This window comes from Diadema antillarum, unplaced genomic scaffold (assembly GCF_040938485.1).
Source record: "Diadema antillarum isolate AM-2024a unplaced genomic scaffold, OU_Dant_1.0 seq00000793_RagTag, whole genome shotgun sequence".
NCBI lineage: Eukaryota > Metazoa > Echinodermata > Echinoidea > Diadematoida > Diadematidae > Diadema > Diadema antillarum.
Window position 1 is genome coordinate 369,049 of NW_027271680.1, and position 15,489 is coordinate 384,537.

The 15,489-nt window shown below is 40.4% G+C and overlaps 1 protein-coding gene across 1 annotated transcript in view; it reads left to right on the forward strand.

Moving 5' to 3' along the window:
- The window catches only part of LOC139739290 (uncharacterized), a 29,054-nt gene that overhangs the window by 10,487 nt on the left and 3,078 nt on the right, over positions 1-15,489 (forward strand). Inside the window, exons 2-4 of the mRNA XM_071649904.1 lie at positions 5,377-5,546; positions 5,998-6,229; positions 10,240-10,424. Of these exons, the coding sequence (XP_071506005.1) occupies positions 5,377-5,546; positions 5,998-6,229; positions 10,240-10,424 (587 nt within the window). The remainder of the gene's footprint in view (positions 1-5,376; positions 5,547-5,997; positions 6,230-10,239; positions 10,425-15,489) is intronic.

The following is a 15,489-nucleotide window of genomic DNA, read 5'->3' on the forward strand; positions in this document are numbered from 1 at the left end:
TAAGGCATACTGTATTTATATATATATGAACAAAGGAGAAATCAATACAGAGGACCGTCATCATAAACAGAGCTTGACGTGGAAGAGGCCCTATCTTAAATATACGAATATAAATCACAAAATCAATAAACCTACACATAAAACTCTTCTTTTAAATCTTAGCGCTATATTCCAAACACATTTGGCTAAAAACCAACAAGAACAACCGAAAAGAAAAGAAAAACAGTGACTAGGTTCTTCAAAGAAAAAAAAGAAAAGTTGAGGGTCCTATTTGTTAATGCTGACACCGGCTATCTTTACACTTTTTAAGAAAGTTCGCAGAAGACTTGCTGCAAGTAGGGAAGCTAGTTGGAAGTGAATAATTTTATCAATGTGCTCATCAATAAGGTTTGGTATCATACACTACATTGAAAAAATAGCTGGCTGGAAAATACAAACAAATAAACAAACAAACAAACAAAGAAAAGCGTGTCAAAACTTATTATTAACAAATTATACTTAACTAGTCTATGTAGTTATGCTTGTTGTTATTCGGTAGCACACAGAAATAGCGTCAACAGCAATCTTAATCTTAGCTGATGGAGATATGATCTTGGAACCTCTACCATTTCAATGTCATTGGCTAAACTTACAACACTGTCAGACTGTTGCTCATCATTTCGAACATTACATCAAACAAACCCCAGAATTGTCATAGCACACCGGCCAGAATGTTTCGCGAAATGATTTAGTGTAATAATCAAGCGTTGTTTATGGGATGCTGCTCTATAAAATTATATGAACAAAAATCGTATTGACCTAAATTTTTGTTGGTCGAACTAAACATGAAAAACGTGATGGGTTGTGTAAAGAGATTTTTATGTCGCAAAGCAAAGAATCAAGAAGATCTTTCCTGCATTGTAGAGTATAATCGTACACCGACCTTCAGCATGAAGAAAACAGGGAGTTAACAGCCAAATACAGCCTAAAACGTCTAGATACCATGGACCTACTACGCACATGGACTAGAACAACGAAGGTCTTTTTTGATCCCATTATCACCGCCGCCACCATTATGTACATATTAATGTATACATTCAGATTTTTGGACAATGACGATTGTGTAGTCTTGCATAGTCACTGACAAAAGAACCGTTTCCTTCTATGCAATCATATCAATTTTTTTTTGGCTGAAGTGCCTCTTCAGATCTCGACTGCCTTTGAATAAACACCGATAGGGAGCGGAAAACCTGAAAACATGACAATTTTCCTGTCACAAAAGTGTTAAAGGAAATCCAAACCCAAAGAGAAATGTGGATTGAGTGAAAGCAGCAACATTAGTAAAACATATTATCTGTGAACGTTTGAGGAAAATCGGACAATCGATGCAAAATGTACAAATTTTTTAAGTTTTGGTGTTCGAACCGCTGGATTAGGAGACTACTAGAGGTTATGACGTCATGTGTGGACAACAATATAAAGAAAATATTAAGGGAATTCCACAAAAATCATTTTTCATGAAAATTACACATTCCATCAACTTGATACTGACTTATGTTAAGGGTAGCAATTATTATTCCCCCTGCTTTCTGAAAGCGGTTAGCAACTGGTTAGTCACGTGCTCTTTCACTATGCTAGGAAAGTGATTTTTTTTTAATTTTCTTTATATTTTCTTCATATTGTTGTCCACACATTATGTCATAACCTCTAGTAGTCTCCTCGTCCAGCGGTTCCAACACCAAAACTTTACAAATTCATAACTTTTGCATCAATTGTCCAATTTTCCTCAAACTTTCACTGATTTGTTCTACTAATGTTACCAATGTAACAACTGCACATGCATTGTTTCTTGATTTAAGGGAGTTATAATATACTATCTTCTGCGCGTATGGTTTTTAGATTTCTCAGAACGCCGTCTTTTTTTTTTCTTTTTTTTTTTTACTCACGCTGGTTGTCGGCGGTGATAATGACATTAAAGCAGGAAAGCATGTTTAAATGTTTTTGTGGCACTTTTGACATAAACAGATGTTTTAATTAATTAACGAGCGATGAACATCCATGTCTGACCAGGTCCAAGGTCATACTAACATACGCCCTGCGCTCACGTACACACCTTCAGATAGGCAATAATTGGCCCTCATAACTCTTTTATCAAGTCACAGAGCAAATCAAGTAGAGGAAACGAAGAGGGAGAAGAAAAGATTCACTAAGGTTGAACTTTACTACTACTCTTGCCTTAGAGAAGATTCACATTCAGGGTTCAAGTCCAAATCTTACAAAAGAAATCAGGAAAGTAAGCACGTTTAGGCAAATTGCCTGATATTGGTTTAGTTACGTTCAGTTTCAGTTCGTTTTATTTGATCAAATTGCTTCAGCAAACCTGTTCTTCTGCAAATTCGTGAACAAACATAATACAACAATAAAGAAAGGTACAAGGTAACTACAAAAACAACGGAAGATGTACAAGTGCGCAAACAAATGCAACAATAAAAGGGGAAATACCTATACAGTAACATAGAACAATATCAAATAGAGAGAGAGAAAAAAAAATCCTGGGCAGTTGCTTAGGCGATAGTAGAAATATTAATTGATATGTTGATGTAATGGCATCCGACGTCTATATTCGCTTTTAGCGTACAACTCCGCGATAAATGTCTTTTTGACATGAACCTAAAAGGGAATAATGATATCCTTCACATCAAACGGTTAAGTAATTGTAATGTTTCAGCAAAAATTTTGAATACTCGTTTCTTGTGGGAAGGAGATAAAAATTATGATTTGAGACTTTAAGGCATAAAATACACAACGAACGGGGAAGACATGAGGTGATGACCTCATTGCCTTCTATAATGCCTCGTAGAATTTTCATTTGTGTTACAGAGACCAATTTATATCACTAATGGAAATCTATCAAACTACGGGATTCTACGAATTTCTAAATTTCTATGTTTATATGATCATAGATGATTTGGAACAATGTTGACACAAAAATTGATAAAAAGATGATTTCTACAGAATAATGTTTTAAAGGCCAAAGGTATAACTCTGTTAAACATTAGCCCTGGAGGTTCATTACCTCAAATATTTTCGAGCTTTGCAAGAAGAAATTGGTATTGATAGCAATGATTACTTGAGGTTACAAGGTATTCTACATGTGTGCTGCTGTTAAAAAGAATACAGTATTTCAGGTTTTATCAATTAGTGCAGAATTGCAGAAAGTCGTAAAAAAACACTGTCGTCCTTCCAGAACGTTTACGTCTGAGAGCCCGATTAAAGAGCATGTATTTTCATGATATATTAGTAGAATCTTATAATATGAAACGCCCATTAATACTTTAAGAATGCACTCTAATTTCGATATGACACAGCAGGATTATGTAAAGCACGCAAACTTATAGTGCAAGCATTAACAGATGCAAGAAGCAGAGAATTTCAGTTCAGGATACTTGATAACATACATTACCAGTAAACTATAAATTGCTTTAAATCAAGTTAGTATATTCTCATTTATATTCATTTGGATGAAACGGTTGAACACATTATGTGGGACTGTAAGATGTTACAAACATTTTGGAGGAAATTAAGTAAAATCTTTTCTTACGAATATGTATTTGTCATTCCTTAATGTGAAGACAGTGTTAACAGGAGTTATAGAGATCGATACAAACAAATTATTGGTAAACCATATTTCACTTGTCAGGAAAAAAGTGTATTTACACAAGCAGCTGTAACGGTACTATTTCCTGCTTGTCCTTTTTAAGACTATGTTATTGAAATCATACTGTGAAGACTCAGTGTCATATGCATAGTGCAAAGAAGTAACGGAAGATTAATTTACATAACCTGAAATGGGAACCACTCAGCGGCATTATCGAGCTTTGATCATTCAGACCGAATGTTTCGCCATGGCATTTTCTTTTTTTTCCTCTTGATATGGCATATATTGTAGGCCCTATGTATACGCGGACCACACTTTGACATGTTGTAAGCAACCTCTCAGCTATGTCAGCTTTTAACATATTCCTTTCCATAATAAACCCACACACTCAGACAAGACACATCAAAAGAAAATGTGAATGTACAATCAACAAGAAGCCGAATAACATTATTTTATTCACTGTCCAGTTTTTCTCAGCTGTGATTGCATAGGCGTAGCGAGGATTTTTTTAGAGGGGGTGTTTAAGATTAGATCTATTCTTTATTTTAACTGAAAATAATTAATTGATTGACAGGAGAAGCGGGAACGCTTTGGAAGTATGGTGGAGGGAGGGGGTGGGAAGCGGGAAGAAGCTCAAAGGAGTTTTGCCGATGAGCCTGAATTACCAAATACAGCATCATTTGCATATAAAAAGACAGGTTTATGTCAGATTTTGATATACTTTTGTAACTCTCTTGAATTCAGTTTGATCCTGCTCTTCCCATCAGGACAACGGGACACACAGTGAACTTTCTTTTTAAAGATAGTAGAAGGCAGAAGAGTAGGCATATGTGAAACAAACGGAGAGCGTTTTTTGAAAAACAATAGTTTGCGTATAATGTCCTTTTTTTTGGGGGGGGGGGTGAGTTTTCTATAGCATAGAGATTGCCTTACATAGCATCAACCGGCTAGATTTTGTTTTGAATTTCCTCAAAATCAACATTTGATATAATTATAGTATTGACTAAGACTATAAAGGAGTTTTAGTCGCGCATAATAACGCCACGTTGGCATGTGTCACCCCACAGATGACAACTTAGGCTGCTATCAGAATAACACAAAGCACTCGAGTATTATACATGACGCTCTAAAATTGGTTTACTGTCTGTAAGCATGATAGACACGTGTGCGTCAGGTGCTCAGCAAGTTACTAACACACCGCCTTGTAGACAGTCGAGGCAAGCGATTGCACGAAACAGAAATGCGTGCCTAGCTTTCACAGGTTATGCAATATTTGCACGAGCCCTGCACGCATACTTTTCCGTAGGCCTATATTCTTATTTCTCTTTTATCCTCAGAGTCTGTACTTTCCTTTCCCGAACAAATCCTGCCTAGACTTGTTTCAAACTCGGTGAAATTTGCTGAGGCGCACAGAATAAAAAAGGATACAGTTCGCAATTTTTACGATTGCAATGTCAGATTGCAAACATCCAATGAGTTCTAAAAGTCCTTAACAGTTTCTTAGTTTCATTGTTGATTTTCACGGTTGTCACGGGATACAGCGCAAATAACGTGCAGAGCCTACGTGAGCTATGTTTGTGCAGACTGGGATGCTCTATCTCAAGGCAATAAAATTACCATGAACACGAACTAATTCGTACATGCGTCGACGTTTAGATGAAGATGATTACATAGGTGACGTAAATGAAGACATTATCTATCTCTATAGTCTACCATTCTTGTAAAACTATCATCCCTAGGGAGCTTTGGGGGACGAGGGGGAAAATCCACTGGATCATTCTTGGGAGCTACGGATGCCCGTTGCTATGGAAACTCTTCCAGCCCCACCCAAAGAGGCAGTCCCGGAGGAGGTTCAAACGGTGGTAGCGGAGGAGGAGTTGTCAGGATTGTCCAAGCAACACAAGCACAGGTAGGCATTATCATTGTTTTGTCAGTTTTTTCATGTCTAGTCGGTTCAAGCGTTGTCTGCGTATTTATTCCTTGTAAGTTATTCTCTCCCTCTTTTTTCTTGATTTGATTTGATTTGATTTGATTTCATCTGATCTGATTTGATTTGATTTGATTTGATTTGATTTGATCTATTCTCAGTATGCCATTTTCATTACAAGTACACTCAGTAACACTGTACAAAATACCAGTGCTATGACTATTTATCAACAACTATCGTCACATACATCTGTAACATAATCACATGCGTTACATCTTAATTTGCATTCTTGAATTCATTGCTGGACATGGCATGTGACAAAAATACTTTGAATCACAGACTATTCATTGGTTGGAAAAGTGCATTTTTGTGTTCACATGGATAAACAAAGACACATCTTTGATGACAAAGAATCTCACTGTCTTCTCCTCAGATTGATGGGATTGTGTCCGCAAATGGTTGCCCGGCAACATCATCCGGAGGAGGCGGTGGAAGTGGTGGAGGCGTGTTCATCAGTGCCACACGGTTGGAGGGGACTGGACGAATTGAGGCCAACGGTGGTCGCTCAGTGGGATCAGGGGGAGGAGGCAGCGGTGGTCGAGTATCGGTCATCTCTGACGTGGCCACATTCCAAGGAGAGCTGGTTGCTGCTGGGGGTCGTCCTGGTAAGAAATCTGACCTTCTCGGCACTGGCGTAGCCAGGGGGGGGGGGGCGATGGGGGCGGTCGCCCCCCCTAAGATTTGGACCGGGGATTTGGGAGGCGGAAAAAAAAATGCGTGTATACTGTATGCACATGAAGCGGGTCTCCTTTGCAACCCTTCATCAAATAAGATATTTTTTTTTAAATATTTCACTCAAAGTGTGCACCAGATCGTTGAATTTCAATTCAAAATATGCAAAATCTCTCGTGCTTGGGAGGGGTGTCCCCTCCCAAACCCTCCCCCTCTGTACCTCTTTCCCTAGCTAAGTACACTTTTTAGATTTACAAAATATTATGAATAATTCTGAGTGCACAAGACTTATCACTTATATTCCGAAAACTCAAGGTTCCCTCATGTATAAGGGTAATTTCCCCTTTTAATCGACCCTTTCCTCCCTCAGCCCCCCCCCCCATTCTTTTTTTTTTTTTTTTTTTTTTGGGTGATTTCCCAAAGGTTGATTCCATCAAATATGCGTATACGATAGATATCTCAATTTCAACCTTACAAAGGCAAAAGCTCCATCGGAAGGGAAGGGTGGAGATAACACTCGCCAACGCCTTCTCCCTGCTTGCCCCCCCCCCCCCCCCCCCCCCCCGCCATGCATAGAAGTAGACTGTGGCTATATACCGATCGCTTTATTTCAATTCTAAAAACGCAAAAGCTCCGCGTGCGGGAGGGGGAATCCCCCTTCCCCTAAGCTCTACCTCACTAGACTTTATACATACACACAGATGGTGCACTTTCGGAATAAGAGCTAAATTCCGTGATTTTAACACTTCGATGAAAAAGTATTGCACCAAAACTTTGCACCAGATCGCTGAATTTCAGGTCTGAAAACGCAAAATCACCTTCGTGTGGCAGGGTATATGCCCCTATCTACACCCTCGTGTGTATGCTTTTTCTGCTTGATTGCTGAACAGACAGCGTTCATGATATTCAGTGTAAGAATTAATACAAGAAGACTAGTGTATTTAAATTATACCATTTTATAGGCAAATTGTTCAATAATAATCTACACTAAAATATACTGCAACCATAAACAAGTGGGACTGTTTCAACTCGCTAAAACACGCAAAAACATGCATCAAATTGCACCATTTGCAACGTCAAAATGCAAAAAGTTCTCACCGTGGGAGGGGGACACCCCCCTCCCACACCCTCCCCTCCCCCTCGCTCGCTCCACTTGCTCGGGTTCAGTCGCGTTCATGATATTCAGTGAAAAGAATTTAATACAAGAAGTGCATTTAGATTACACCATTTTAAAGGCAAATTGTTCCATGATAATCTACACTAAAATGTACTGCTACCTTAAACAAGTGGGACTGTTTCACGTCGATAAAACGCGCAAAAACATGCATCAAAATGCACCATTTGCAATATCGCTCCGCTCGCTAGGGTTCAGTTGCCTTCATGATATTCAATGAAAAGAATTAATACAAGAAGTGTGTTTAAATTACACCATTTTATAGGCAAATTGTTCAATAATAATCTACACTAAAATGTACTGCTACCTTAAACAAGTGGGACTGTTTCACGTCGATAAAACGCGCAAAAACATGCATCAAATTGCACCATTGCATCATCAAAATGCAAAAAGTTCTTACCGTGGGAGGGGGACACCCCCCTCCCACACCCTCCCCTCCCCCTCGCTCGCTCCGCTCGCGAGGGTTCAGTTGCCTTCATGATATTCAATGAAAAGAATTAATACAAGAAGTGTGTTTAAATTACACCATTTTATAGGCAAATTCTTCAATAATAGTCTACACTTAAATATACTGCTATATACCTTAAACAATGATATTCAGTGAAAAGAATTAATACAAGAAGTGCATTTAGATTACACCATTTTAAAGGCAAATTGTTCCATAATAATCTACACTAAAATATACTGCTACCTAAACAAGTGGGACTGTTTCACGTCGATAAAACGCGCAAAAAACATGCATCAAATTGCACCATTTACAACATCAAAATGCAAAAAGTTCTTACCGTGGGAGGGGGACACCCCCTCCCACACCCTCCCCTCCCCCTCGCTCGCTCCGCTCGCTAGGGTTCAGTTGCCTTCATGATATTCAATGAAAAGAATTAATACAAGAAGTGTGTTTAAATTACACCATTTTATAGGCAAATTGTTCAATAATAATCTACACTAAAATGTACTGCTACCTTAAACAAGTGGGACTGTTTCACGTCGATAAAACGCGCAAAAACATGCATCAAATTGCACCATTGCATCATCAAAATGCAAAAAGTTCTTACCGTGGGAGGGGGACACCCCCCTCCCACACCCTCCCTCCCCCTCGCTCGCTCCGCTCGCGAGGGTTCAGTTGCCTTCATGATATTCAATGAAAAGAATTAATACAAGAAGTGTGTTTAAATTACACCATTTTATAGGCAAATTCTTCAATAATAGTCTACACTTAAATATACTGCTATATACCTTAAACAAGTGGGACTGTTTCACGTCGATAAAACGCGCAAAAACATGCATCAAATTGCACCATTTGCAACATCAAAATGCAAAAAGTTCTTCCCGTGGGAGGGGGGACACCCCCTCCCACACCCTCCCCTACCCCCTCGCTCGCTCCGCTCGCTCGGGTTCCGTCGCGTTCATGATATTCATTGAAAAGAATTAATACAAGAAGTGTATCTAAATTATACCATTTTATAGGCAAATTGTTCAATAATAATCTACATCAAAATAAACTGCTACCATAAACAAGTGGGAGTGTTTCACGTCGATAAAACGCGCAAAAAACATGCATCAAATTGCACCATTTACAACATCAAAATGCAAAAAGTTCTTACCGTGGGAGGGGGGACACCCCCCTCCCACACCCTCCCCCCCCCCCCTCGCTCGCTCCGCTCGCTCGGGCTCAGTCGCTTCGCTCCCTCGCAGACTAACCGCCCCCCCTAAGATGAAATCCTGGCTACGCCGTTGCTTCTCGGCATACACGACATCAGAGCGATATAACCCAAGATCATGGTAGACTAATATTGACTTGAAAGGCAAATAAGAGATGATATACATCAATCACAACTGAATAACGAAACAAAAGAAATAATATGTTAATAGAGTATGTGCGTGTGTGTTTTTGTGGGGGGGGGGCGGTAAAGGCACCATGGGGAATGCATGAAAAGAAATAACTAAGTATCATTTGTTAGAAAAGCCGTCTGTCTCATCTGGGAAATTCCGAAACTCTCCGTTATCTAAAGCAAATTTGGTTAACCTTGTTAACCAAATACTGTGAAGTTTACAAATCCTCTCTCAAGCAAATAAGAGCGGCGCATGAATATGGGGCAAATATTGGTTCTAGAGCGATTATCTTGGCATCAAAGCACTTTTGCAAAATGGGATCTTGCTATTTTGAATGTGATTAGAAAGTTTAAAATTCAGTTTGATTTTATTTCTGCAATTTTTTCAAGAAAATCATACTTGAAAATGACAACACGTGTGTCTGACAGCAAAATAGGGGAAAAGTATTACATTTATATTATAGCAATCACAACAATTTTTAATGTTTAAATTTGATGACAATAAGATCAAAGGAATCGACGATACTCTTGTTTCCAGGTAAAGAGTAGGGAACAAAAAATGCAAGCGCTTGATGGTGATGGCAGCCTCTAAGAGTGAATAATAAACATGATAATACACAAAATTGGGCAATTTCGCATTGAACTGTCTGTGCTAGCATTGTGACTCTACAAGGGGATCCTAGTAGGGTAAAAAGAATGGAAAAAAGAAAAAGCAACATGTGCGGAGCAGTGAATTGTATTGCATATTTTATTTTATACTGTATAAGAATTATATTGTTGTAACATTTCATAAGACCCATTTTATTTCCTATCCCCTCTCATTTGGAAAATAAATTTCAATCTCAGTATATTTGAAGAATATAACGTTGAAGTAAAATTTAGGGAATTTGAGATTGTTTCCTTTTTTGCTTCTAACTCTGCTCAATGCGTCGATCAGATCATGGGACGGATGACGTCATCCTGACAAAGACCATACAATCAACTTCAACTGGGGTTCGAACCCTGAGTGCAGGCAGGCCATTCTACTTGACGGCAATACGAACCACAGGGACTTCAAGCCAGTACGTGAATGACTTCACGATTCGAACCCGTGTTGGCAGTGACCCATGGACTTCATACAAGGTATATGACTCAAATAATTTATTGTCATATTTGCTTGAAGTCTCTAACGCGTTGCTGTATACAGCCGTAGTCATAGCAATGACCCTATTATAACACTGTAAACGTCATGTCTATTCTGGTACACTACCTTACTCGTGACTGCATCTAATGTATTTGCTTTTACATTTTTATTGCTTTCCCCCTTTATTTGTGCACATTTTACAATGTAATGACTGTTTGACACTGCGGATTTCCTGGAATGGGACTGTATGAACAAATATTTGATCATGTTAAAGGGTGTGTACAGTTCTGGTCGAGGTGAGGATTGAGCTTTTAACGTTTTGTGAGATATTCAGATACCACTCTATGAGATGTCAAAGACCATGCAATTCTATAAAGGGGTATCAAAAGTTTGTTTGATGAAAATCGGTTTTGAAATGGCTGAGACAAAGAGATCCTAATCAAAGGCGTGGCCTGTCACCTTCATCACCTTTTTTTGTGTGGATATTTCAGGCATTTGAAAACCGATTTTCATCAAATAGCCGTTGAATCCTTTTTAAAATTACATTCTCTTTCATATTTCACAGGAGGTTTCTCATTATCTCACTTAGGAATGTTCAAACCATGAATCCCCACCTCAACCAGTACTGTACAGTCCCTTTAATGTCTAAAATACTGCGCTCGTTATAAACGCAAATAATCATCGACTGCAAGGGCTAAAGGTACAACCTAACACCACCGAGGTGATCCGCGAGGTGTCTTTCAAGCCGAGCCGCAAGCGAGGGTTTATAGACACCTCAAGGATCATTGATCAGGGGCGTCACCAGCTTTTTTTCAAGGGGGGTGCGTTTTGACACTAAATTTTTACGAGATTTTTTGGACAGACATTTGGAATAAATAGGAAGCTCTCAATCCCTAGACTTTTACTGTTTTTTTAGGGAAACCAAGCGGGGAAAGGGCACCGGCGTAGCTAGGATTTCATCTGGGGGGGGGGGGGGGGGGGGGTTAGTATGCGAGGGAGCGAGCAAGGGTGGGGGGAGGGTGTGGAAGTGCCAGAGGGGGTTGTACCCCCTATAAATGGATTATGGAATGACGATGTGAAACGACAAATTACTGGCAGCGATATCAGGAGAATGGCATAACAACTACATGCGAGCGAGGGGAGCGAGCGAGCTTGAAAATTTTGACATTTTACAGTCCAAAAACTGCCGTTTGTAGCCATATTTTTTTTGCTTTGTAAATTAAGGGGGGGGGGGGCGCACCGGGCGCAACTGGTGGCAATAATTGGCAGCAACATCAGGAGAATTGCATAATGATTGAATGCGAGCGAGCAAAGAGAGCGAGCTTGGAAATTTTGACATTTTACAGTCCCAAAACTGCCATTTGGAGCCATATTTTTTCGCTTTGGAAATAAAGGAGGGGTGGGGGCGCAACGGGCGCAACTGCCGGTAATTACTGGCAGCAACATCAGGAGAATTGCGTAACAATTAAATGCGAGCGAGCGAGCGAGCGAGCTTGAAAATTTTGACATTTTACAGTCCAAAAACTGCCGTTTGTAGCCATATTTTTTTTTGCTTTGTAAATTAAGGGGGGGGGGGGCGCACCGGGCGCAACTGGTGGCAATAATTGGCAGCAACATCAGGAGAATTGCATAATGATTGAATGCGAGCGAGCAAAGAGAGCGAGCTTGGAAATTTTGACATTTTACAGTCCCAAAACTGCCATTTGGAGCCATATTTTTTCGCTTTGGAAATAAAGGAGGGGTGGGGGCGCAACGGGCGCAACTGCCGGTAATTACTGGCAGCAACATCAGGAGAATTGCGTAACAATTAAATGCGAGCGAGCGAGCGAGCGAGCTTGAAAATTTTGACATTTTACAGTAAAAAACAAACAAACTGCCGTTTGTAGCTATGCCGTTTGTAGCTATATTTCTTCGCTTTAGAATTTAAGGGGGCGCATCGGGCGCAACTGCTGGCAAATACTGGCAGCAATATCAGGAGAGCATAATGATTACATTATGCTCTTTTACAGTCCAAAAACTGCCGTTCTTAGCCATATTTTTTCGCTTTGGAAATTAAGGGGGGAGGGGCACCAGGCGGAACTGCTGGCAATTACTGGCAGCAACATCAGGTGAATTACATAACAATTAAATGCGAGCGAACGGAGCGAGCGAGCTTGAAAATTTTGACGTTTTACAGTCCCCAAACTGCCGTTTGTAGCTATATTTTTTTCGCTTTGGAAATTGGGGGGGGGGGGGGGGGGCGCACCAGGCGCAACTGCCGGCAATTACTGGCAGCAGCTTCAGGAGAATGGCATTACGACTAAATGCGAGCGAGAGGAGCGAGCGAGCTTGAAAATTTTGACATTTTACTTTCCAAAAACTGCGGTTTGCAGCTATTTCATTTTATTTTTTCAATTTGGAAATTAAAGGGTGGGGGGGGGGGGGGCGCCCGCGCCCGGTGCGCCCCTCCTCCTGGATCCGCCACTGGTAGTCAAGGGTGTGGGTTTATGTTCATGACTGGGGGAGGTATGACCAGCGATGTGGCGTCGAAGTGACCAAGCGGGTAAAGGATGTCCAAAATCTGCACTTTAGAGCACCCCCTAAACTAATTGTGCGTGTTTGTTTGTGTGTGTGTATTACATACATGGAAAAGTTAGCAATTAGCCCAGGTCAAGCCTTTTTATTGGCAATGCAAGACATTTTTATATAGTATGTAAAGCAACACTGCAAAATCAATGATCTAGCTTTGATATAACGAGCGTAAGGTACAAAGGTGTACATTCTACATCACATTGCGCAACATTGTAGCGACTCTTCGTTCGAATGTACTGAGTACACTGATGCGCACTACATCCTGCTTATATGCAGAATGCCAACCAGGAATCACAATCTTTTGTCGGGTCCGGGCTTTGTGAACAATGTTTCACACTTATTCCTATTTAATTATGGTTAAAAGAAATCATAGAAAAATATCTTATATCTGGATCACCCTTTCATTCAAAAGCAGTTTACTAACACTTGAACTACTATTTCGGTAAATCTTTTTTTTTTTAACCAGCGGATTGGGAGGGGGGCGCAACCCCCCCCCCCCCCCTCCGTAGTTACGCCACTGCTTTTGGGTGAGATAATTGGGCAGATTTCTTGAATTCTAACAAAAAAGCAAGAAAATCTTTTCATCGCGGGAATTATGATTATGTGGGATGGGGCAAATGGTGCGCTTGCCTTCCAATATTTTTATGGGGGCAACGTTTTTGATTTCTTTCAAAAGCAAGAAAATCTTCTCATTTCGGGAATTATTGATTATGGGGGGGGGGGGGGCAAAACTAAAATATGCTTGCCCCTTCATTTTTTTTTTCCATTTTTTTTTTTTATGAGGCTAAGGCTCGCTCTTGGGCTGGCAATATGGATTGGTCAGAAGTAACGTACATAGACCCTACATTTATACTTGTAAGTAGCACACGTACATGCAAACGTGTATAAGTGCTCCGTATATCGTACGGATGTACAGTACGGTCGATAAATAGTAAACACTGTAGAATACTAATAGATATGTATAAAATCAATGCTGCCAGAACCAGGGGTGCGAATTGTTTTTGCCGACGATTGTGTGTGTGTGTGTGTGTGTGTGTGTGTGTGTGTGTGTGTCCCTGGAGCAGACTGATTTTTTTTTTTTTTTTTTTTTAGGATCTGAAGGGGGGTGCGTTCGCACCCAACGCACCCCCCCTGGTGACGCCCATGTTGATGTTAGGTTGTATCCACTGCCCGAGAAATCGGAGATGATCATTTGCATTTTTATCCCACATCGATTGACAAACGTGAAGTTAGTGATTCAATGTATTCTATCAACCACGCAGATTTTTTATTTTATAATCGTGTTTGATAATCACAACACAGGCGGTACAACTGCTGTCAGCGACAGTCGAATGAACGAGACTTACATTAGATTTAAGACGATATAAAGCGATACTGATGTATCTATAATTGTGCGATGTGCTCGGATGTGTGCCGTGAGAACTTGCTAGCTACTGGAGCGCCTTTACCGGCCTTTACCTGGTCTGGTCAAACAAACGTATATGGGATATTATAGTAGGCCTAACCATGTCACAGCTGTCTCAGTCACTTTTAATAATCCCCCTTTTTTATTGTGGTGTGTGTTTTAGCTCTATTAAAAAAAAAATCTATCTATCACTATCATTAATGTATTCATTGTTTGTTTGTTTTTTTGTTTGTTGTTTTTTTTTTTTGCTGGTCTGGTTTTCTTGAAATATACTTCCTTTATAACTAATCGATGTGCTCAAATCGTTGTGTTATGCGTATCACATTCTTGCCCTGATCACTGTTCTCGGTCAATCCGGCACGGTGTCTACAGTCCCTACAGCCCACCCCCCCCCCCCCCGAGATTAGGGAGCTTTAGATTTTTGCGACGATGAAATTCAGAGAGAAAAAGAAAAAAACAATGTTCTGCGCATGCTCACAATATATTTGGTTATAGAAATCGACCTCGCGTCGTCTGAGTTTACACAGTTGGTTCTGGGCCATCTTTTCCGTCCGCATTTAATTCACGCCGCAGCAGAGAGCTACTTGACGCAATGATCTTACGCGGACGCCACTTTACTAAGTACAGTAGGCTGCGTCTCTGCGTTATCTAACGCTACTTTGCAACGCGACGCAGGTAGAGAGGAGAACGACCAATGCAGTCGTCGTCCTCAACGTCCGGGTCGCAAATCTAAAGCTCCCTTTTATCAGCCAGATTGCAACAAGAGCGACGCATCCATTATCAATCCACAGGATGACCGTTTGGTTTCCTTTAGCAGGTATCATTGGTTTCATTCTGGTACATGGGAGAATTGTGCATGAAGACAGTGTACGTCTTGCTCACGGGTAGACCAGTGCCCTAGTGAGTTAAACCAAAGACCTCCTCCTTAACGGAAACAAAATGCAATCACATAGACCGCGACAAAACATCCCCATTCCACATATATATTTTCTGATCGGGTCACTCATCGGAAGTAGAGATATTTGCTTCTGACCACCAACCGAAGTGTATCGGATCGCAGTCTGATGAATCCGACTCTAGTATTGTGG